General features: G+C 36.1%; 1 protein-coding gene across 1 annotated transcript; it reads right to left on the minus strand.

Annotated features, from left to right (window-relative positions):
- Positions 1 to 991: 991 nt before the first annotated feature.
- LOC125656683 (reticulocyte-binding protein homolog 2a-like) lies at positions 992 to 24,886 on the minus strand. The gene is made up of 5 exons (XM_056145573.1): positions 24,672 to 24,886; positions 20,657 to 23,269; positions 8,172 to 9,799; positions 3,653 to 3,707; positions 992 to 3,317 (listed from the first exon to the last, which is right to left on the minus strand). Exons 2-5 carry the CDS (start codon positions 23,231 to 23,233, stop codon positions 1,107 to 1,109), a joined length of 6,471 nt encoding a protein of 2,156 aa, XP_056001548.1. The 5' UTR covers positions 23,234 to 23,269; positions 24,672 to 24,886; the 3' UTR covers positions 992 to 1,106.

The raw sequence follows: 24,886 nt of genomic DNA on the forward strand, positions 1-24,886 counted from the left end.
CACTACCCCTTGCTTGTCGTAAGAGCAACGTGAAGATAACGAACAGCGATCAATCTCATAACTCCTATAAGCAATACAAATAGATAGTTGGGCAAACATGGACCCCTGGACACACCAGAGGTGGGATCAGGTGTCTAGGAGGAGTAAGCATCCCCTGTTGACCGGTAACACCCGCCGTGAGCCCTATATCCTGATCAGGTAAATGGAGTTATCCGCAGTCAAAATAAGTGTACCAAGAACGGCTCAACAATCGGTATGAAACACGTCAGACAGCATTTGACCCATTGATAGGTTGTATTGACGAACTAGATCGTTATAACGACCATAGAATTTGCGAAATGCTGACTTAAGTCGAGACTGTTGAAACCCCAGTAACTTGTTTGTCAGTAGCTTACCTCGAATTAAAACTGACTATTCACAGAACAAGCTCTTGCATATCGAATCAATTGAGATATATAAACACCATATGCATGTGATAATGGAATATTGCTACATAAATATGGGAAGTTGACGATGGGGAAGCTGAAATCATCCCTTTTGTCAGACATTTGAGTTGTCAGTTTGCCGTTAATGTCTACTTTCAATAAAATATCTAAGTATGAAGCAGAAGTGGACGACTCTGTGGTGTCCTTTATTTCGAGCCCACAGGGATATATCATCGTAAGAGATGACTTAATGCGGTGGTCCTTCGGATGAGACCGTAAAAATCGAAATCCCATGTCACAGCAGGTGTGACACGATAAAAATCCTTCCCTGCTCAAAGGCCGTAAGCTCCAAGCATATACCTAAATTTTTCAGCCCTTCACCGGCAATGGTGACGTCTCAATATGAGTCAACAATTCTCAAGAGGGACGTTAAACAATATACAACCAGCATGCAAACAATCAATCAGTTTTCCTTCCTCCGATTTCTGAGGAATTCTATCACAGCCCTGATACACCCACCTTTCTTGATTTTAGATTGGGTGGATCAAAAAGGAGGAATCCTGAACCATGCGCTCATAATATTTAAATAGCAACAAATAATAACATTCGACATAGACTTCCTCTTTTGGGGAAAATATAGAAACCCACTGCAATAGGGAGAAACTATAATCGAATTTTATATTACATAACGTTGCAGCCCCACTGATTTGACTGCCTTGAAGCCTCGGTATTCTGGCGTCGGTTCATTCTGGTCTTCATTTGTACCTCCCAGTGTTGACGTCGTGCGCGTTCTCTTTCCGCTTTTAAAATTTCTAAATATCGTTCATGTTCTCTTTGTTTGCGTATTCTCTCCTCCAGACGTTTTCTGTCTTCTTCTTCCTTCCTCAATCTTTCTTCCAGTCTTGCTGCCTCTATTCTTACACTTTCGCGTTCCTTTTCCGCCATTTCAAGTCTTAACTTCAGCTCTTTTTCTTTGATTTGTGCAAGAATTTCCCTGTCTTTTTGCTCCTCCTCTAACCGTTTTTCTTCCTCTTTTTTCTCAGCTTGCATTTTTAATTCTAACATCCTTTCTTTCTCAAGGTCTATGAAGTACTGATAACTGTAGAACGAGTCACCGTTTTGTACCGTCGTTTCTTTTATTAGTGATAAAAGTTCGTCTGCCTGTCGACTTCGTTTTGGCCCATCCACTTTCCCTTTATTAGAAATTAGAAAACACCGATTGCCACACTGCGAAATCATGTGGTGAAGTGCAGGACACTTTTCGAGATTGGCTTTGAAAAGTTGGTCTACGTCTTCGGTCAAATTGATATCTGTGTCGTTTGGCTTTAGGTCTTCTTTCCTGCTAATAACAACAATTGTGTGTTGAAGAAATTGATCACCGCCGAATATATCTTTTAGATATGTGATTGTCTTCTTTTCTTGGTCTGTGATGCGATTCATCCTAAGGATGAAAAGAAAGGCATGGGGCCCAGGGTTTGTCATTATCATGCACTTCAAAAACTCTTCTCGTAGTTCATCCGCTGGTTTATGGGTGTCGAACAGACCTGGGGTATCCAAGATCTCCAGGTAGACGTCTCCTCTTAACGCGCACTCTCTTTGACAAACTTCCGTACAAGACTTTGAAGATGGGGAGGATTTGAATTTTTTGGCACCTAATAATGTGTTTCCAGTTTCGCTTTTGCCTACACCCGTCTGACCAATCAATACTACACGAAGTGTTTCGAAGGCATGGCTTTCTTTAAATTCTATCTGAGCATACTCTTGATTCAGTGCTCTCTTCTTACCCTCAGTAATTATTCTCTCATGGACCTCGACTTTCTCTAGTTTTTCGCATGTCTTTGAGTCTCGTGATGTGAGATCGTGTACACTGTTATACACATCACTATCGACTACTACGTTGCACTTCTGCTGTAGTGAAATATCAACGATTTCACTTCCAATACTCAAATCACCGCCCATGGTCTGTATCACATTCAAATGTGTGTCCTTCGGATCCCCATGACATTGTCCATCTCTTTCTGTATCTGTCCCAGTAACAGACATTCCTTGATCCGATTTGAGGGTATTGCTTTCTTCTTTGAATTCTATTGTGAAATACTCTTTATTTGGTGTTGTATTTGCCTCCTCAGTAATTATATCGCCTTGGACCTCGACTTTCTCTGGTTCTTCACATTTATCTGTTTCGTGTGTTGTGACATTATGTGCTTTGTTATTTATGTCACTGTCAACTACTGCATTCCATTCATCCAGGTTTAGTAACATATCGACGATTTCATTTTCAATGCACAACTCGTCATCCAGGATTTGTACTGCGTTCAGGTCTTTGTCTATGTGACTTTTACTAGTGCCTTGTTCATTTCTTTTCGTATATATTCCAGCAGCAGACATTGTCTGATCCGATTTGCCTTCATCAATGTATGAGGAAACCTCTAGATCTGATTTCTCCGAAGTTTTGCCAGCCATTTCCGTTGCCGTAAGGCATACATCGACCGGTTTTTGAGGATCATTCCTCAGTTTGATTACGTGTATCTTCGAACTTGAGTTTTCTCTGTGATCTTCTACCTTGGAGTCTATTCCCTCAATATGTTCTTGTTCATTTGTCTCTCTGCTACTTTTCTTGGTTTCTATCTTATCATATAAAGACTCTTCTTGGGTTTTCGCAGGTATGTCAGGAACATTTTGGACACAAAGATGCAGGCCGTTACTTTCTGTTGTACTCAATGCATTACTCTCTATAGCGGTCGTGTAGATACATTGTTCCTTGTATTCAGTTTTACCTACATTATTGCTCGATTCTTTTGTAGCATCACTGCATGATTTTCTAAAGTCTGATTCCTGTGGTTTGATCAAATGATCTGAATGGGGTTTTCTGCTTTTTGGATCATCCATAACCTAGCTGAGTTTACTTTACTTGTCTGGAGAACACAATCTGTAATGAAAAGAAAAAACCGTATGATTCAGCAAACTGTACAATTTGTGCATGTATCCCATTGAGTTACTCATTTGTAGAATTTGTGTATGATGCATTGAGATGTGTATATCATAGAATTTTTTTTCGGGGATGTTTACTTTGGGAGTGGATGTTGATATCAGGAAGTCACCCAAGGACTTGATTAACTGACTTTAGTACTGATATTGTTGGTAATCTAAAGCGGATGATTTTTTCTGGTTATGTACATATTTGTATTCCGTTTCATGTGTTATGGAAACTTTTGAACATCATTAACCTGTCTTGAATTACTGATGGAGGAAAGTATGACTACAGCATCCATCTCCTTGGAACTGTTATTCAAATAATTCGATCCGTTAAGGAATTTAAAGCTAATATATTGCCGTAGCTTTTAAATTACTTATTAAGCGTTTAAAAGAATCATGAAATGGGATCGAGTCCTTTAGGAGGTTAGGGCGCATATATATACATACAACATAACATGATTATGTAAAACTTATACGGTACCAATTTTGATGCACCAGATGAGCATTTCGACAAATAATGTCTCTTCAGTGATGCTCAACCGAGTTTTAGAGCTATGTTAGGGAAAAACAGTGTGCAAAAAAAGTGGAGTCAAATTCGTCTAAGGATAAGAGCTATGCGTGAGGGAGATAATCCTTAATTTTGAAATGAATTTCTACATTTTGTAACAGCAATTAAATATACATCCGTATTTTCAAGCTAGTAACGAAGTACTTAGCTACTGGGTTGTAGAGACCCTCGGGGACTAACAGTCCACCAGCAGAGGCCCCGACCCAGGGGTCATAATGTAAAACCTATATCAGGAAATAGGATATAAAGTTGTAGTATGAAAGGTGAAGATAATGAACAGTGATCAATCTCATATCTACTATAAGCAATACAAAATAGAGAGTTGGACAAACACGGACCCCTGGACACAGCAGAGGTAAGATCATGTGCCTAGGAGGAGTAAGCATCGCCTGTCGACCGGTCACACCCACCGTGAGCCATATACCCTGATCGGGTAAATGGAGTTATCCGTAGTCAAAATCAGTGTGCTAGGAACCATCTTACAATCGGTATGAAACACGTCAAACAGAATTTGACCCAATGATAGGTTGTATTGATGAACTAGATCGTTATAACGACCATAGAATTTGCGAAATGCTGACTTTGATCGAGACTGTTGAAACCCCCTGTACCATCAACGTGTTTGTCAGTAGCTTGCCATGTGAATATTTACTAGCGGTAAAAAGTAACTGTTTACTTAAAAGTTAAATAAAAACTCAAAAAGTGTTCTTTGATCACTCTTTATTCTTGAAGTTATAGTTTATTGTACTAAACGCGTGTTTGGGTTCTCAATTTCTTAAACATAGCGTTCGATTCGCCTTGATGACTACAAGCCAAAGCGACACGGGGTTAGTAATATGTTAGAATAATTGTATTCATTGACAGTATTTAATGTATTGAAATAGAAAAACATTGGTTTTGGAATAAAAGTTTGATTGAGAGATGTTTCGCATGATTGAAAACGATCGTCTTGCGTGCTATTGGGATGCTGGATTGAATATTGTTTAACGTCCCTCTTTTGAATATTTTACTCATATGACGACGTCACTATTACCGGTGAAAGACTGCAAACTTTAAGCCTATGCTCGGCTCTTGCAGACTTCGAACAGGTAGGGAGCTTTATCGTGCCCTACCTGCTGTGACACGGGCCCTTGGTGTTTTGCGGTCTCATCAGAAGGACTCTTTTTTATTCTCTTACTACAAATAAGGGGTACTGAGGACCTACTCTAACCCGAATCCCCCGGGATGCTGGAAGCTAAAATGTCGCAAAGCAATATGACAAGACAGTCTAGAGTTCATATTAACACTATCAATGCTTTTTGGAGGCGATATCAGCAAACTGACCCCGTTTGGGACCGCCCACGATCAGAACATCCGCGTGGGGCGTCACGTCGGCAAGATACGTATACATGAATGTCATATTTGCGTAATCGATTTCCAATCGGCTTCTTTGACCGCCTAGAAACACTCCTTGGTATTGACGGATGTCCTCTTATCGCCCTGTTCTGCTCTGGCGTCACCGTGTTCCGAGGCGATCGTCGTTTAGGAGGCAGAGATTGAGTGGAATTTCTGTTTACGGACGAGTCGAGATATCATCTCGACAGCAGTGACAGTCGTGTTCGGGTTATAATTTGTCGTGCCGGAGAACCTTGCACTAACACCTGCGTTATTCAACACCGTCAATTCGACAGAGGGAGCGTTATAGTCTGGGACGGAATTACAACACATGGACGGAACCTTTTTGTGATAGTGGAGGGCAGTTTAATCAGCGTACGCTACTGTGATTGTACGTCAGGACGTCATTCCAAACATTCACAACAACCAGCGTAATGTCATACGGCCACACACCGCACGCGTTATTAGTGAATGTCATCACCAGAAAAACGTGGATGTGCTACCCTGGCCTGCGATGGTGATGCTGTGTGTTGAATAGTTGTACGGTTTGGTGTTCAGTTGTAGTAAAGATCTTTTGATAATCCACATTGATTTACACTACTTCTTGCACATGTTGTGGTATAACAATAACAATGATGGTTTTGCTTCACAGCAATTTATATTCTGATGAGGAACATAGATAGAGGCTTTGTGGAATATTTACTGGATCATTTAATTTATTGTATGTAAAACTTATACGGTACCAATTTTGATGCACCAGATGCGCATTTCGACAAATAATGTCTCTTCAGTGATGCTCAACCGAAATGTTTGAAATCCGAGATAACTATGAAGTTTTAGAGCTAAATATAGCCAAAAACAGCGTGTATGTATTTTATCACTTTTCATTTGAAAGTTGTACTTTGACATCTGATTTCCTATCCAGCGCCCCACAAATGGTTTGACATTAAGTGCTTTTGACATATTATTTAGGAACCTTTTGTGTGTTCTCATCCCCGTACATTGTTTCCTGACTCTGACAGGCGTGTTAACAAACACAATCTTGGGAGCCGGCTTATATGTAAATAAAAAGTAAATCCTAACTAAAATATTTCTAATATTATCTATAAAATTTCAACCGATCAAACATCGTGTCCATTCCCCCTTTAAGTGTATTTTTCAATGCTGAAAACCATACCAAAATTTCATTAGTATGATAATTGAATGTTTGCTTTACGTCCCGTCGAGAAATTGTTTTTACTCACATTGGCACGTTACCATCTGTAGATGAAGTGCCACAAATTGTAGACATATATGTATGTTCAGCGCCTAGGGTCGTATCAGTGAGGATTCTTTAACGTGCCAACCCAAGCTGCAACAAGTTATCTCAGGTTTTCTTTTTACCCTGCCGTGGCACGAGAGGGACTTGAACAGATGACCTTCCGGTTTCGATTCGAAGGTTATACATGTGACACTGAGTTTCCCCGGCTGACCAGTGTCCATCAGTGTAATCAATTAAGTAAACTAATATCTGATTTCAACAATTGCCACAAATTATTCCCTTATATCACTGAAACACTGGTCTAATAAATGCAAGGCCAAAACGATAATTTTTCATCCATATTTATGACGGTTTGAATGTTTGGGGTGGATGTGCACAAATGCACGACAAATTTAATGTTAGAGACATGACGGAGAAAAAATTGTTCACAATCTGATGGTCGTATTAATGAGGAATGCAACACGTAGAAATTTGATCTGGATAAAAAGCGGAAATCTTAATGTGCAACAACATTTTGAAATCGAAAACTTTCAAATTTACTTTATTTATTCTAAAAAGGTTATAGTAGAAATCAATCTGGAAAAAAACACCCCAGCTAGACTCGAACCCGCGATTCATAGTTCAGCGGTTGACGTGCAATCCCTCTGAGCTATTCAGCCTTGTAATGATATTTGAAAAGAAAAGAGAAATATTGCTGATATCTATATTTTCATCCATTCTTTAGAAGGAAGTCAGCCATTGCAACAGTGTAGAGTATCTCCTTAAAATGATTTCATGTTAAACATGCTATTACGTTAACAGATCAAACATTAAACGTTCTCCATATATATATTTTTTTTACAAATTTATTGAGATCTATGTCACAAATAAGTGTACAAATGCATACACATACATATACATACATTAAAGCAAGAGAGAGATAGATAAAAAGGAGTGGGAGAGAGAAAGACTGTTGGAGATAGACAGAGAGAGGTGGTGACAGAGGGAGAAAATAATATGATATCATTTGATACAAGTATGGTAAATCAATCATAACTAGGTTGTGTTGATATAAAAGAGCAAGATCAAACTATAAAGTAAAATATAGATAATGATAAGTGTATTTGCCAATCAGAGTCTGTCTAAGAGAAAAAAACATGTATTCCCCTGATATATATATTCATCATATTTACAATGTTGAGTTGCAGTATACTTAAGTGTAGTTATATGTGTTTTGAGATCAATCAGTAGTTCCTGGGTTGATAGGCTTTGTTGCTTTGTTCTCCATAAAGTGGTTCTCCCTACCCTATTCCCAGTCTGATTGTATTTTATCCTGCAGGTCGTTCATGCTTTCGCGTCGCCCTATAGTTTACTTTCTATATTCAGCTTGCGACGTAATATAATCATGGAGCGTTTATTATCCAACTCGGAGAATAAAGAACTTAGGAATAAGCGTTTTAATCTGATCAAGTTAAAATATATAAATTGCATAAAGTGAGAGAAACACATACTTTAATTCCTGTAAGAATTATGTAAAATACCTCCGTAACGCTACATTTAGCTTTAATTTGCACGCTTAAATGTTTACAAAATGTTACATGTTGATTTCTCACTTCCCTTCGATTGAGAAATGTCCCATTTCATGTTGTCAACTTCCCAACGTAATCTATCTGTTTCCTCTCTCAATTCTTGCGTTTCTTTTTTCAATCTATTTTCGTCTTCCATCATTCTCCGCTCCATCTCTTCCTTTTGGGATGCCATTTTCTGCAATTTCTCTTTTAATTCGAAAATTTCATCTTTAGATCGAGATTTATCTCTCTTTAATTTCTCTTCCTCTTCGTCAATATCTTTCTTTAATTGTTCGATATTGCACTCCCGTCTTTCTATCTCCTTTTTACGTTCGTTCCTCTGCCTCTCCATTTCTTTGATTGCATTTTGTCTTTTCCTTTCCTCTTCCTTACGTATGATTTCTCTTTTCCGTTCCAAATCCTCAAACAAATCATTACTGTAGTACACCCCTTCGTTCTTTTGAATCAACTGATTAATGGAATGGAGGAGTCTTTCACCTTCTCTCCTTCTCTTGGGTTTTTCGATGTGGCTTGCATTTGAGATAGCCACACACCTACCATTGCACTGTTGTACCATTCTGCTAAGATCCTCAGATGTACGAATAAAGTCATCAAGTATCTCGGATACATTTAAATCTTCATCTTCGTCATCCGAATCCACTTCATTATCAAAATTGTCTTTACGAGTGATCACTATTATTGTGTGATTCAAAAAGTCCTGGCCACCGAAAATATCGGCCATATACTTCAATGTGTATTTTTCCTGTTCAGTTATTCTCTCCACTGACAAGATCACTAAAAACACATGCGGTCCTGGCAACGACATTTCCATACACTTCGAAAGCTCTCTCTTGACCATCTCTTCTGTTTTTGAGGTGTCGTACAATCCAGGCGTGTCGATTACCTCAATGCGTTGATCATTAATCACACACATTTCTCTTTGGCAGGTTGAGGTGCAAGAAACAAAACCACTGGCTGTCTGGAATTTTGTTTGCCCCAGAATGGTGTTTCCTGTAGCGCTCTTTCCAGTTCCTGTCTTTCCAATCAAAATAATTCGTGACGACATCAGGGGAGTGCTATCTTTAACGGACAGGTTGTTTTCATTGCTATCGTTTCTTTTCTCATTTGGAATCTGATTTTGTTCAGCCTTCACGAGTGTTTGTGAATTTAATGCAGAAGTAGTATTTGAATCTGTCTTCATGCCTACATACTTGTTCATTGTGACTGTGGTCCTGTTTTTATTCAGTCCGTTATCGATTACTTTAAAATTAGGTGCATTTTCTTTCTCGGTTTCAGGTAGAGAGTGTGGGTTGTGTAACATGTCTTTATTTGCTGCTTTCAAAGTATTGTCCAAGCCAGACATCAATTCGTGCGTTGCGGACATTGCTTGGTTATATCTATTCGGTATAGCCACATCGTCACTACTTTTCACATTGTTGTTTTTATGTTTCTCAGTATCATCACTTCTTTCTACGGTAATCTCCTTATATAATACTGCTCTTTCATTATCTGTTGCGGCTGAATTAGCTATTGTTGTGTCTGGATAGTCGGTATAAATAGAAAGTTTTCCATTTCTACAAAGTTTTAAACCGGTGACAAACTTTTCATCTTGCATCTTTATAAAAGTTTTGTTCACTGTCGAGAAATTCTGGATTTACTTAACAATTATCGTTCTTCATTTCTTTACATTTGGAACAAATAAATGAAAGGTTAGATTTGACGACTCGCTTTGCTTTCCAATTAGAGTCTATTGTAAATAATCATATTATAAAATGCTACATTGTAGATAAATTAGGGTTGTCAACGAGTAACCGGTTACTCGAGTACTCGTCGGAAGGTCCGAGTATCGATTACTAAAATCAGTAACCGAGTACTTGAAAAAAAAAATTGTTTATTCCTTGTATTTTTTGTTTTGTTTCGCTCATTCTATTTTCGCAGATCATCGTACGTTATCTCAAGTACCGTTCTCTCAATTACCTACAATGTATACATGTAGCCTGAATTAAAGGCCTGTCCTGTTTTGACAACAATTATATAGTTAATTATATATAATTTTAGTTATATTATATCTGTCGGTGGCAGCACATCGCTTTATTTATAGCCAGGGGCATACCATGATTTGAATTCAACTTAAATACAGTTCAAATTAATTCAATAAAAAAAAAGCGTGAACTCGTAGAATTGTTAGTAACAAAAATGCCTCCGTCCTCTAAAGTATAAAATGTCAACTCTGCGAGGTTGAATTAACGTTCACGGGAGGTACACCAAATATGCTGAATCATTTGCGCATAAAACATGGTGATATTGAAGAAACTCCAGAGAAACAACCGTCTGCGGTTAATTTTCTAAATTCTCCGCTTACAAGAAATCTATCAGGCAAGCAATCGGAAGACATAGCACAGGCAATTGTTGACATGGTTGTTCTGGATTATATGCCGCTGCGAATAGTCGAAGGGAAGGAATTTCAGAGGCTAACGAATACATAAACAGCAGGATGATGGATATAGTCTGTGTTATTAAGTAGTATCAACTATGTTTAAGATTTTGAATGTTCTCTTGAATGACGACCGAGTACTCGAGTACTCGATCGGAAAGACAACCGAGTAACCGGTTACTAATTTTTGATCAATTTGACAACCCTAAGATAAATAGGTGGATTGATTGTCAAATATGAAGTGATTTTTTGTCTTAAAAAATCCATATGCTGATGAGGAATATAAAATAAACTTCTTTCATACCTGTCTGTCGCTAGCGTTCCGGGCTCCATACCTAATCAAGTCTTAGTTTTCAGAAAACACCTGTGTATAGTGTATATATTTAAATGACCCACCAGTTTTTATTGAAATATTCAAACCACGTGAAGAAACAGTGCAATACTTTAACGGGGGTTGTCCCTTTAAATACATGACGTACTGTATACAACTAAGAATATAAAACATTATCTGACTTTATGATTAATATTGTAGTGATTTTGAGCACAAATAACATACATGTACTAGGATAGGCGACAAATAAAAGCTTATCTTGATAGTTGCTATAGTACATGTATTCAATTTCAAAAGCATGGCTTGTGCAATGGTTTAATGGTACTATATGTAGTTATTCTAGTATATTTAAAATAGACATAGAGTAGCGTTACGTGGTGTATATATGTAGTATGTGAAATGTGAATACATATACACAAGGTGAAATACAAGAATTATACAACAGTTCAAAAGCTACAGGTATGGGTGAAATTTCTGTAAAATTACTGAGAGTGGGCATTGATGTTGTAGCTGACATTTTGTGTTTTTATCATGAATTTCTCTGTAGAGTAGGGTGACATTATAGATATCACACCGGTTATTATTTTCACTATATGTTCCTATGAAGGAAAAAATGTTAAAATCAGTTTATAAAATTTGTGTCAAATAATTCAGCAAGGATTGTTATATGTTACCTGTCTCGTCTGCCAACACCGGAAAAATGATACCCTACGCGGCATTTTCTCAGATTTTGTTTTGGTCCGCAAACAGGAATGTCCTCAAATCCACGTGTTTTTCATGTCCTTGTAAACAACCTGTGTACGCCCCAGAAACTCGTCTTATCAAACTACAGCAAATAGTTCCTTTGTAAAGAAGTGATTATTTCTACAAAATACATAAAATTTCCTGGTCAGGGGTACAAAATGTAAGAAAAATAAATAAGGGAAAATGAAAAAAAAATCGCACACGGAAAAATATTTCAAGAAATATAAAAAAAAAAAAAAACACCGTTACATCTAAAAAAAAATTATTAGATTTTGGTACTTTACAGGTGTCTGTATCTGATCCTTAAAATCAATACGGGTAATCTATTCTTTACGATGTACCAGTGTACCGAGTTTGATGTCTATCAAACAAAGGGTTCTCAAGATACTGAGCGAACAGTGTCTTTGTATGTCCAAAGTTGAATGACCTGAAAATCGATAGGGGTCCTTTTCTACTCATAACCAACCCGCATATGCAACATTATTACGATCAAGTGAATGGTTCTCAAGATATTGAGCGGACAACATGTGGTCTACCGACGGACAGGTGCAAAGTTATATCCCCCTCTTCTTTGAAGGAGGGCATAAATATCAATTGTATGACCAGAGACGAGAAAATACTTATTGTAAATTACCAACATACCCAAACTAGAAAAGTCATGTGACGAGCTAAGGTACGGACGTACTTTTTTTGGCTCCGTCAATTTCACTTTTTATTCGAGAAATTATTGCGAATTTCTTAGAGTTCTGAGTTTGGACAGATGGTGTATATATTTTTGACTCTAGATACAGAGTTTCGCAAGGTGTTCTTGTTTTCTGGGTTTTTTAAAACTGTTTTTGTAAATTTGCACCTGTACTGCATGTGAATAGGTGTTCACAATCTACTTGTGCTGTCTATGTTTCGGCGATTCTGTGTCTAAAGTGCTTAAGATAACGAATCATGGAGTGAACACAAACTCTTAAACCAGTCTATATGCGGAACAAGGACATTCAAACAACTAAGGGTAAATATTTCACTGACTTTGATATTGCAGAAGCCGTGAGTTTGACAGTTTCGGGTGTGATGTGTGTACAAAGAGATAGAGATCTGTGGAGGATCTACATAAAGTCTGCCGGAAGTAGCTCGAAATTAGTTACTGAAGGATTCTCACTTGAAAGCAGATCAATCCAGGTATATGATACGAACCCATTCTCTGCAGGTACAGACTCTCCTGATGAGAAAGTTGTTCGAGTCCTGATTAAAGGAATACCTCTATCGGTTGAACATTCATGTATTAAAAAGATACTCGAAGGCCTAGGTGTAAAATTAACAAGTGATATCAAATAAGAAAAAATCAAACATCCTAAAACCCACCGAATGACTGAAATATTAAATGGAAATTGTTTTGTGTATATATCGCCCTTAGAAAATGGAAAATTCCTTCCACGACCTGTGTCATGCGCAGGTTTACGCTGTGCCATCGCTCACAAAGGCCAACCCCTACGGAAACGAAAGGTGCAGTGCACAAACTGATGGGCAGATGACCATTACAAAAATACCTGCGAATTCGAGCAGTGTTGTAGATTATGTAAGCAACCAAGTCACTTTCCGGGATCGGATAAATGCATATCATATTTCGCTCACCAGAAAGACATAGTGTGCTTCTCTGGAAAGGATAACCCTCTGTCAAATTTCTTCCCTGCTGAGTTAAAGGTTTTCGGACAAACTTATCCTTCAGCCGAGCATGCTTTCCAGTCCTTACGTTCTGGTGACTTTAACCGTGTAAAGGCCGTAAGTAAAGCTGAGATCGCCTTAGATGCCAAACGTGTAGGAGGTCAGGTCCTGGAATCTGATGCTTGGATTTCATCTAAAGACTCCGTTATGAGGGAAATACTGGAATGCAAACTACAACATTGTTCTCAATTCAGAAGTGTTTTAGAAACATCAGAGTTTCTTGTGGAATCGACGTGGGATACTTCTTGGGGTAACGGGCTGAACGTGACCGGAACATCGCATACAGTAATGCAACATTGGCCAGGTCAAAATAGGCTTGAACGTATCCTCGACGGCATCAGCGGCGGATTTAAAAGGGCACAGCCGGCGCACCCCCTTAAAATTTTCAAAATTAAGGTAAATCGTGGTATCTTGTTTTGAAAAATGTACTAAACAATAAGAGAAGCAATAATTTCTACCACTCCCGGAAGAATAAATTACAAAATCTTTTGATTTATTGAATTATTTTATTGGGAGAACTTAATCTTTTTTAAAAACCCTTAAAATTTGTGTCACTCTACTAATTTCACCTCATCAAACAATGATAGAAAATAGTACAAATGGCTTAAATGAAAGGTGAAGATAACAAACAGGAGACATATTACAAGCCCTATAAAATCTGTAAAATCCAAGGCGGTCCCAGACCCTCTGCCTCATAAAGTAACCGCAATTCCAGGATCCGCCCCTTGGCATGTCAGTCAAATTGTAGCGTACGGACAAAAATCCAGCTACCAACAATTCCTCTAGAACAACAAGAAACAAACTGGGGGGGGGGGGGCACAGTTAAGTCCCCCCCCCAAACTCTAGTCAGTCATACACATGAACAACTTAAATATTGTTTCAGTCAACTGCAGGGGTTTAAACCGTGTACAAATTTATATCTGGATTAATGATAGCTGTTTTGACATAATATTTATGCAAGAAACCCACTATATTGAAAAAAAAATGTACTAAATTATGATGCAAGGTGGAAAGGTGCATCAATGCATTGCTTTTCTGATTCAGTTTCCAGCAGAGGAGTTTCAATATTATTTTATAAAGATCTGAATCTCGAAATACTAAATGTACATAGATCTAATGAAGGCAGGAAATGTAGGTTAACATAGCATATGATGAAAACATTATTACATTAGTTAATTTATATGCTCCAAACGATATCAATTATCGATGTGATTTTTTTAAACGAGATAAAGACTGTGTTAGTAAATACACAGAAAGTTTTGAAAATATATTGATATGCAGTGACCTTAATTGTTCAACAGATAATGAATCAGATAAAAGCGGTCTAACTTTAAAACAATTACTGAACAAACTCGATTTACATGCAGGACATATGTCAAACTATAACAAGAGGCCCATGGGCCACATCGCTCACCTGAGTCACCTTGATCCATATCAGAAGACTTTCTATATATATTTGCATGTAAAACATTAGTCCTTATTATGACCCCAAACTACCCCTGGAGGCCATAGTTTTTGCAAACTTGAATCTACACTATGTCAGAAAGCTTTCATGTAAATGTGAACTTCTTTGGCCCAATGGTTCTTGAGAAGAAGATATTTAAAGATTTTTCCTACATATTTGTATGTAAAATTTTGATCCCCCCTTGTGGCCCAATCTTACCCCCAGGGGCCATGATTTGAACAAACTTGAATCTGCATTATGTCAGAAAGCTTTCATGTAAATATCAGCTTTTCTGGCTCAGTGGTTCTTGAGAAGAAGATTTTTAAAGATTTTCTCTATTTATTTGTATGTAACACTTTGAACCCCTATTGTGGCTCCATCCTACTCCCGGGGGCCATCATTTTAACAAACTTGAATTTGCAAATTTGCACTATATCAGGAAGCTTTCATGTAAATATCACCTTTTCTGGCTCAGTGGTTCTTGAGAAGATTTTTAAAGAATGTCCCTATATATTTGTATGTAAACCTTTGATCCCCTATTGTGGCCCTATCCGACCCCAGGGGGCAGGATTTTAACAATTTAGAATCTGCACTATATCAGGAAGCTTTCATATAAATCTCAGCTTTTCTGGCTCAGTGGTTATTGAGAAGAAGATTTTTAAAGATTTTTCCTATATATTTGTATGTAAACTTTGATCCCCTATTGTGGCCCCATCCGACCCCCGGGGGCCATGATTTTAACAATTTAAAATTTGCACTACCTAATAAAGCATGACTATAAATTTCATCTTTTCTGGCTCAGTGGTTCTTGAGAAGATTTTTTAATGACCCTACCCTTTTTTTTTTTTCTTTTTTTTTTTTTTTTTTTTTTTTACATTTTATTCATTATCTCCCCTTGAAAGGTGGCCTGGTCCTTTATTTTAACAATTTAGAATTCCCTTTACTTAAGGATGCTTTGTGTCAACTTTGGTTGAAATTGACCCAGTGGTTTTTGAGAAGAAGTAAAAAATGTTAAAAGTTTACAGACAGACGGACCCCGGAATACGGGTGATCAGAAAAGCTCGCTTGAGCTTTTAGCTCAGGTGAGATAAAAAGCGACCAAAAAAGGATATACATGGTGTAACAGTAAATACTCCAACAAGTAGAATAGACTATATTTTAATATCAGATACCTTTTGTTTTCAATGTGAAAATATAAGGCTTCAAAACCTTCCTGGTTCACACTCAAATGGTACAAGGATGTCTGATCATACGTGTTTAATTTTTTCTTTGATTGTAAATGAAAACCTTAGAGGTCCAGAATACTGGAAATTTAACACGTCTTTAATTGAAAATGAAACTTTCACAAACGAAATGAATACATTCTTAAAAAAACTATAATTTTGATCAAAATTTGAAAAGACATATAAAAACAAAATGTATAAATTTATCGAAAAATATATCTAAATCTTACAAAAACAAAATTAATTCTATTCAAGTAGAAATAAGTAAGATAGAAGATTTGCCATATGAAAAAATTGATATGAACAGAAAAAGAAAATTAGAAAATTAATTGATAGACAAAAATTGTAGATGACGTAGAAAAACTTGTTTGAATAAAGGAAAAAAAGAAAACTAACCATCTTTGGTAATGTATGTGTCATCAATAGTCTAGCAATATCAAAGACTATATATGTTGGATCGATTCTGAGTTATTTAAAAGTAGTTATTAATAAGAAATTTCAAAATCTGTTATATAACTTTATATGGAACAAAAGAGATAGAACTAAAAGAAAAACACAGATTGGAAGTGTCCTAAAGGGAGACATAGGAATTGTTGATGCATCTTTGAAATTAAAATCCGTAAAAGTATCTTGGATAAACAGGATTTTAAGCGAGAGAAGCTCTCTATCCGTTTGTATTAGATACATGTAGTTTGTGAAATGGAAATGATTTTGATTTTGAATATCTATGTAAAATAAAACATTACCAAATCAAATGATTACCAGATAGTGGAACATTTTCCTCTATTCTACAAGGAAATGCTAGTATTTTTTAACGAATATAAAAAATATATATTAAATTTGTTTTTGTCTGAATGCATTATCAAGGGAATCGATATGGTGTAATAAGAAATTTATGTACAAAAACAAGCCAATATTTTTCATAATTGGCTAAAGAGCAGTTTTAAATATTTGAATGATATTATAAATCAAAATGGTATAAAACCTATGGAATAATTTGATGACAAACCTATATGTAAAAAAAAAACCTGGATTTGTGAATATATTATTATCAAACGAGTTATAACAAAAGCCTTCAAAAGTTATGAATTTTCAAATATACGATACGAAAACATTTTTCATAGGAATACATCAGACGATTTATTATGTAAAGGACATGTTAAAGTGTGTGATATAAATTCAGGGTTGATTTACTAAATTCTTTGTCATGAAATATTTATACCTCTATTACACCAAACATATTGAAACACTTTTGAAATACCAAAAACGGCTTGGAAATCTACATTGTATTTATGAACAGGAAATCTTATCCATTAGAGACAGAAGTATATCAGAGTTTAATTATAAATTGTTTAATAACCTATTATGTAACAAAATTGCTGACGAAATGGAAACTAGTAGAAAAAGATTTTTGTGTCTTTTGAAGAGATGTTAAAGAAAACAATGAACATCTTATCTTAAAATGTGAAAATGTTTCTCACATATGGGGTATTGTTAAACAAGTTTTAAAATTTGATATATCATGGAAAACAGTTGTGATAGGATTTTACTATGAAAACAATGAAAAGACACTTTTTGTAATAGCATAATATCCCTCATTGCCTGTAAAATATACAAGTATAAAATGTGCTGTAGATTAGATAACAAAGATAAAAAAAAAACTCAAGAAATACGTAATAACATAAAAAACATAAACTAATTTTTATACAGAAGTGTGCAAAACAACTCAGGAGAAAAATATGCTAAGGTTACGAAGCTATGAAAGACAAATTTTAATTTGTACACCTTTACAGGATAAAACCAAAAGTATTTCATATTTTTTCTTTGTCATATTTCACTGGAACAAACTTTCAGGTTGTGTGTGTGTGTATGTGTGTGCACGCGTGTGTGCATGTACTTGTGTGAATGTGTTAAATACATGCCTTTTTCTGCTATGAAACCTCTAAAGAATATTTGTATATGCACATGTTTGATTATGTCTAAAGATTTCATAAAATTTCCTGGTCAGGAATACAAAATTTAAGAAAAACAGATAAGAGGAAATGAAAACAAACGGAAAAAAATCTTTTTTAATTGTATGGAACTACAATTGACTTCAGTTCATATCGATTGGTCAATTACAATGTACTATTGTGATACCTTCAAAATGAGTGGGAAAAGCTAGAGTTATCCCGCTTTTCAAATCTGGGGATAATTTCCAAGCAATGAATTATAGATCTGTATCTGTTTTACCTACTGAATCATCAGCAAAATTATGGAAAGACAAGTTTTTGACACTTTTTTTAAGAGTATTTGAATGCAAATAAGCTTTTAACAGAGCATCAACCAGGTTTCAGACCAAAACAATCTTTACAATATCAATAACAAATGGCTTGAGAACATTGATAAAAGGAAACTTACAGGTGTACTTTTTATTGATCTAAGCAAATCATTTGACTCAATTAATCATGTTGTATTGATGCACACACTTTCATCGTTTGATATTTGTGAAAAGACATTTAACTGGTTTAATTTTTATCTACATGAAAGATGACAATGTGTCAAATGGAAAGGGGTCATCTCAAAGGAAAAATCCCTCTGGCTTCTATGTTGGGTCCTGTTTTTTACTGTTTGCAAATGAAAAGAACCCAACATGACCCAGACGGTACAAAGCAAGATGTTTCTGATAAATCTTTAGATGTTGCAATGATTCCACTTTTAGTAATCGAACCTATACTCCAACCTCCCTTTCAAAAGATGAAATGTCGTGAGGAATGGTCGTAAAAAGTGTTAAGAAGCCATACATTTTGTTGATTTGAGAACAGTTTTGCGATTTCAAGTTTACTCAAAGTTCTTTAGAATTTTTTAGAATCCACATTTGATTTACACCATTTCTGGCATACGTAGTCGCACAGTACGTTTGAGGTTTCTCCTTCACAGCTGCTAATATTTTCGTGAGGAGCAAATATAGGGGCTTGAGAGAACATTTACTGGATCCAGCAATGTATCTTTGTAAGGGTTTATATGTAGTTTAGGTATCCAGTATAGGTGCGGTGATTCATATACATCCGACCCATTGACTGGGATATTAAATGTGTCTAAAACAGAAGCATGGTTTTGAAGAATTTCAACTTTTGAAAGGGCAGTTGGAGTATAAGCACGATTTCCAAAAGTGGAATTAATGCCAAGTTCGTTTAAAATACAGTTGTAATAATGAGCCTTACAAATAAAGACAATGCATGTTGTTATAAGTTTTGTCAGCTGGAACCAAAGCATATTCCTCATATAACCTATCTAATTCTTTAATCACTTCTGGTTTACTAAACACAAAAGGATAGATGGTACGTACTTTTGTTTTGAAGTGTCTAATGCGGGATTTTAATATTCCTCTTATGCTTTTAATAATAATCATACATTTTCTTCATTTATGTCAAGAATCATACATGTGTTAGGATGCAGTGAGAATGGGTAATGGAATTGTAACACGTTTTAGGTTAGGCTGATTGTATGTGTTTGTAGTGATTGTGTAAATTTTTGCTGTGTTTTATATGCTATGAAAAAATATTTCACTTGTAAACTTTGATCACAAATGCAAAATAATGTAAACGGAGATTTGAAATTATCGAAAAATATATAATATGAAAGAAAGTGTGTTCTTTGTATCATTTTATTAGAGAAATGATATTTACAATGTACGTTGTACATTAATATTTTATGCATGGCTGATCTTACAAATAAAATACCTTTTGCTACACACTAGTCGTTTATTTACAGCAATATAGGACAGTTATGTATATAGTAATATTACAGTAAAACACACCTATAGCGAAGTACAGGGAACAAACAATTTACAGGAATATACAACAGTTATATATAAAAGTCGTTCTGAGTTTCATTATGGAAAATTTGCTGTTAATTCAGCGTTGTACACGTACCTTCCAACATATTTTCTTTACATATGAACAATTATATTTCAGTGAGTATTGGATCAACATTGAAATATGGTTGATTAATGGCAATTCAACACATTTTCAACATTGAAACAAACCATGTGCACGTTTGTTGGTAATCATAAAATAACAATCCAAATTCGATACGACTCTGCCACTGACCGACAACAAAACGTTTGTTATCATGTGATGTCGAGCATCTATATTGGAGATGAACACTCGATAACTATCGAAGGTTATTTCTGTAACATGACTTGAATATTTGGTTGCAAATGAAGTAATCCTGCCAGTTTGATTCATATGACGACCAGTTCATTGAATAAACAAGATGTAACTTTGATGTATGACCGTGACCAAGTATGAAGAATCTAACTTGGGGTTCTTTAAATAGTTATACTGGCGATGACTGCAACCATTCTGCTTACAAAGTTTGATTCTCTGTCGTATATATTAAAACAAATTATGACCAATTCTGAATTTGAAAAGGGAACAATGCGATACACAGACCAAAAACAATACACCCATCCTCCTTCATCAACGATCTTGGAGGGATATAGAAATCTGACAAAATTGGAGGAATCGCCAACCATGCGCTCTTCAGTTTAAAGTAACCACAAATAATAAAATTACAATATATTTTTTTCCTCTTTTGACAGTAGGTAACAAACTAAATCAAATTTTATATTACATAACGTTGCAGCCCCTCTGATTTGACTCCCTTGAAGTCTCGGTATTTTGCTGTCGGCTCGTGCTGGCCTCTCTATTCAGATTTGCGAGTCGACATCGTTCACGTTCTCTTTCCAGATTTGTGCGTCGACGTCTTTCACGTTCTCTTTCTTCTTCTAACTCTTCTAAATACTCTTCATGTTCCCTTTGTCTGCGTCTTTTCTCTTTCAGACGTCTTCTCTCTTCTTTTTCCTCCCTCAATTTTTCTTCTAGTATTGCTTGTTGCCTTGCTGCCTCTCTTCTCTCCCTTTCGCGCTCCTTTTCCGCCTTTTTAAGTCTCAACATGAGCTCTTTTTCTTTGATCTCTGCAAGAATTTCCCTGTCTTTTCTCTCTTTTTCTAACCGTTTTTCTTCCTCTTTTTTCTCAGCTTCCATTTTCAATTTTAACTTCCGTTCTTTCTCAAGATCTATAAAGTACTGATAACTGTAAAACGAGTCACCGTTTTGTACTGTCGTTTCTTTTATAAGTGATAAAAGTTCGTCTGCCTGTCGACTTCGTTTTGACCCATCCACTTTCCCTTTATTAGAAATTAGAAAATACCGATTCCCACACTGAGAAATCATGCGGTAAAGTGCAGGACACTTTTCAAGATTGGCTTTGAAAAGTTGGTCTACGTCTTCGGTCAAATGGATATCTGTGTCGTTTGGCTTTAGGTCTTCTTTCCTGGTAATAACAACAATTGTGTGTTGAAGAAATTGATCACCGCCGAATATATCTTTTAGATATGTGATTGTCTTCTTTTCTTGGTCTGTGATGCGATTCATCCTAAGGATGAAAAGAAAGGCATGGGGCCCAGGGTTTGTCATTATCATGCACTTCAAAAACTCTTCTCGTAGTTCATCCGCTGGTTTATGGGTGTCGAACAGACCTGGGGTATCCAAGATCTCCAGGTAGACGTCTCCTCTTAACGCGCACTCTCTTTGACAAACTTCCGTACAAGACTTTGAAGATGGGGAAGATCTAAATTTTTTGGCATCTAATAATGTGTTTCCAGTTTCGCTTTTGCCTACACCCGTCTGACCAATCAATACAACACGAAGTGTTTCGAAGGTATGGCTTTCTTTAGATTCTATCTGCGCATACTCTTGGTTCTCTGTTCTATTCTCACCCTCAGTAATTATCCTCTCATGGGCCTCGACTTTCTCTAGTTTTTCGCATGTCTTTGAGTCTCGTGCTGTGAGATCGTGTACACTGTTATACACATCACTATCGACTACTACGTTGCACTCCTTCTGTAGTGAAATATCATCGATTTCACTTCCAATCCCCAAATCGCCGTTCAGGATCTGTACTGCATCCAAATGTTTGTCCTTGGGATCCTCATGACCTTCTTGTCCATCTCTTTCGTTATCTCTTTTAGTAATTGTTTGATACGATTTGAGGGCATTGCTTTCTTCTTTAAATTCTATTGTGACATACTCTTCATTCGGTGTTGTATTCGCATCCTCAGTAATTATACCGCCATGGACCTCGACTCTCTTTGGTTCTTCACATTTATCTGTCTCGTGTGCTGTAACATCGTGTGTTTTGTTATAGACATCACAATCCTCTACAACGTTGCATCCCTCGTTTTGTAGTAAAATATCAACGATTTCACCATGAATGCTTAAATCGCCGTCGATGATCTGTACTGAATTAAGATGTTTTTCCTTGTGATCCTCATGGCTTCCTCGTCCATCTCCATCTGTATCTTGTCCAGTTACAGGCATTGCTTGATCCGATTTGAGGGCATTGCTTTCTTCTTCAGATTCCATCGTGACATACTCTTCATTCGGTGTTGTATTCGCATCCTCAGTAATTATACCGCCATGGACCTCGACTCTCTTCGGTTCTTCACATTTATCTGTCTCGTGTGTTGTGACATCATGTGCTTTGTTACATATGTCACTGTCAACTACTACATTGCATTCCTCCAGTTTTAATGACATTTCGACGATTTCATTTTCAATGCACAACTCGTCATCCAGGATTTGTATTGTGTTCAGATGTTTGTCCACGTGACTTTTACTACTTTCTTGTTCACTTCTTTCCTTATATATTCCAGCAGCAGACATTTTCTGATCCGATTTGTCTGAGGAAATCTCTGGATTTGCTTTGTCTTGATTTGCCGTAAGGTGTACATCAACTGAGTTTTCTGGAACATTCCTCACTTTCATTACGTGTGTCTTTAAACTTGAGTTTTCTGTGTGATTTTCTACCTTGGAGTCTATTCCGGGAATCTGTTCTTGTTCATTTGTCTCTCTGCTACTTTTCTTCTTTTCTATCTTATCATATTTCAAAGATTCTTCCTGGGGTTTTGAAGGTTTGTCAGGAACATTTCGGACACATACATGCAGACGACCGTTACGTTCTGCTGTATTAAGTACATCAGTTTCTGTAGGAGTGATGTATATATATTCTTCCTTGTATTCATTTTTACCTACATTATCGCTCGATTCTTTTGTAGCATCATTGCATGTATTTCTAAAATCTGATTCCTGTATTTTTTCAGCGATCAAAAGATCTGAGTGAGTTTTTCTACTTTCTGGATCATCCATAACCTGAGTTTACTTTACTTTTCCAGAGTACACTATCTGTAATGTAAATAAAACATATGACTTAGTAAAAAAAACTACGCATGCTTACTCTGAATTCCCGCTTACCGTATATACTTGCCTATAAGTCGGATTTTTAGGAGTTAAATTTTGGTCAAAAACTCTATGTCCGACTTATTGGAGTGTCCTAAGAAGATTAATATTTTTCTGGATGGCGTAATATATAGCCTAGTATTTTTAAACAACTAAAACATGGACAAAATAAACAAAATAGACTAGTAACTGTTTAATTTGCTTAGAATAAACAGTCAAATATTGATGTCATATCCCAAAACATTTTTGGAACACGGATAAATACATAAGAGTATTGATATGAAATTGATTTGTTGGGGGGCGGGGTATCAAATATCGGCGCATTTCTCAAAATATTATTTTAAACACAGGTAAAAACATTAGAGCATTGATTTGAAATTGTAAACCGATTCTTGAAAAAAGTTAGACTGACTTACAAATGGGTCAATGGCAATTCCCTCCAAATTAATCTAAAAACTATACAACCGCCTTATAGGCGAACCAACTTATAAGCTAGTATATACGGTACATTTTCAACTCGTATATTTTAAAAAGCAGCGTTGCTAATGATATTTTTTAATGCAAAGCAGAATCCATTAGTAATTGATTATTAACTTTAATACCAATGTTAGCTAATTAATTCCAACTCCTTTTGATTAAGGGGTAGAAAATATGTTCCTTGAAACCGGGCTTTAAAACCTCATATAATTTCAAATTTTTATTGATAGCAATAAATAACTATTCAATTTGTCAAATTCAAATTACTTTATATTATTGAGTAAAAAATGGTTAATCTTCATTTCTCACACTTTATCTTTATTTGCAATTGAACATAGAGTGAAAATTTTCTCTGTGTTTTGGTCTGTAAACATAACCCCCCGCCCACCATATATTGTTGAAAGACCTGATCCTCAAAAACTATGTAATTATTGTCAATGAGTAACTCCAGCATCTTTTTAATATCAATTTCAGTTTAGTTGTAGGTAGAATTAGAGTGGTACTTAGCAAAGGATTTTTTTGTATGACTGATGACAAGATATGATAATATTCGAATTATTATCTTTATTGAAAAACCAGCTGTCTATGATATCAAAGGATGACTCGTTAGTACATCGTAAGTAATGGCGGTGTTGCAAAGTTGTACATATTGATACTGTAGATTTTGTAAGATGTTTAGGATTTTTGACAATCCATATTTGATTTACACCACTTCTCGCACATCCTGCGGTATAGTACGTCCGAATTTTTTTCCTTTACAACAATTATAATTTCCATGAGGTGCAGAGATAGAGCCTTTCTAGAAAATTAACTGGATCATGTAATTTATGTCATGCCTTTGATCACTTTAAATTTTATCTGGATGTCTTACCTTGAGATCTGATTTCCTATCCACCACCTCACAGATAGATTCACAACAAATTTAATGCTATAAATAAATGTTACAGAATTCGTATACTGACACGAGTGAGCTTACTTACTATCATTACCAATAACTAACTCTCCAAAGCACTCTCCTGACCTTGATTCAAAGAAAACCTCGCTTGCATGAAAACAAAAGCTGTGAACGATACGAAGTGTTTAAAT

Source organism: Ostrea edulis, chromosome 7 (assembly GCF_947568905.1).
Source record: "Ostrea edulis chromosome 7, xbOstEdul1.1, whole genome shotgun sequence".
Classification (NCBI taxonomy): domain Eukaryota; kingdom Metazoa; phylum Mollusca; class Bivalvia; order Ostreida; family Ostreidae; genus Ostrea; species Ostrea edulis.

Bases quoted from the DNA above. Each gene is read 5' to 3' on its own strand.
- LOC125656683 (XM_056145573.1), bottom strand. From the start codon at position 23,233: ATGGATGATCCAGAAAGTAGAAAAACTCACTCAGATCTTTTGATCGCT. The intron at 3,708-8,171 runs GTAAACATTTAA...TTTGAATAACAG, and splicing joins AAATCAACATGTAACATTTT to TTCCAAGGAGATGGATGCTG. The intron at 3,318-3,652 runs GTTAATGATGTT...AAACTCAGCTAG, and splicing joins CCATCAGTAATTCAAGACAG to GTTATGGATGATCCAAAAAG.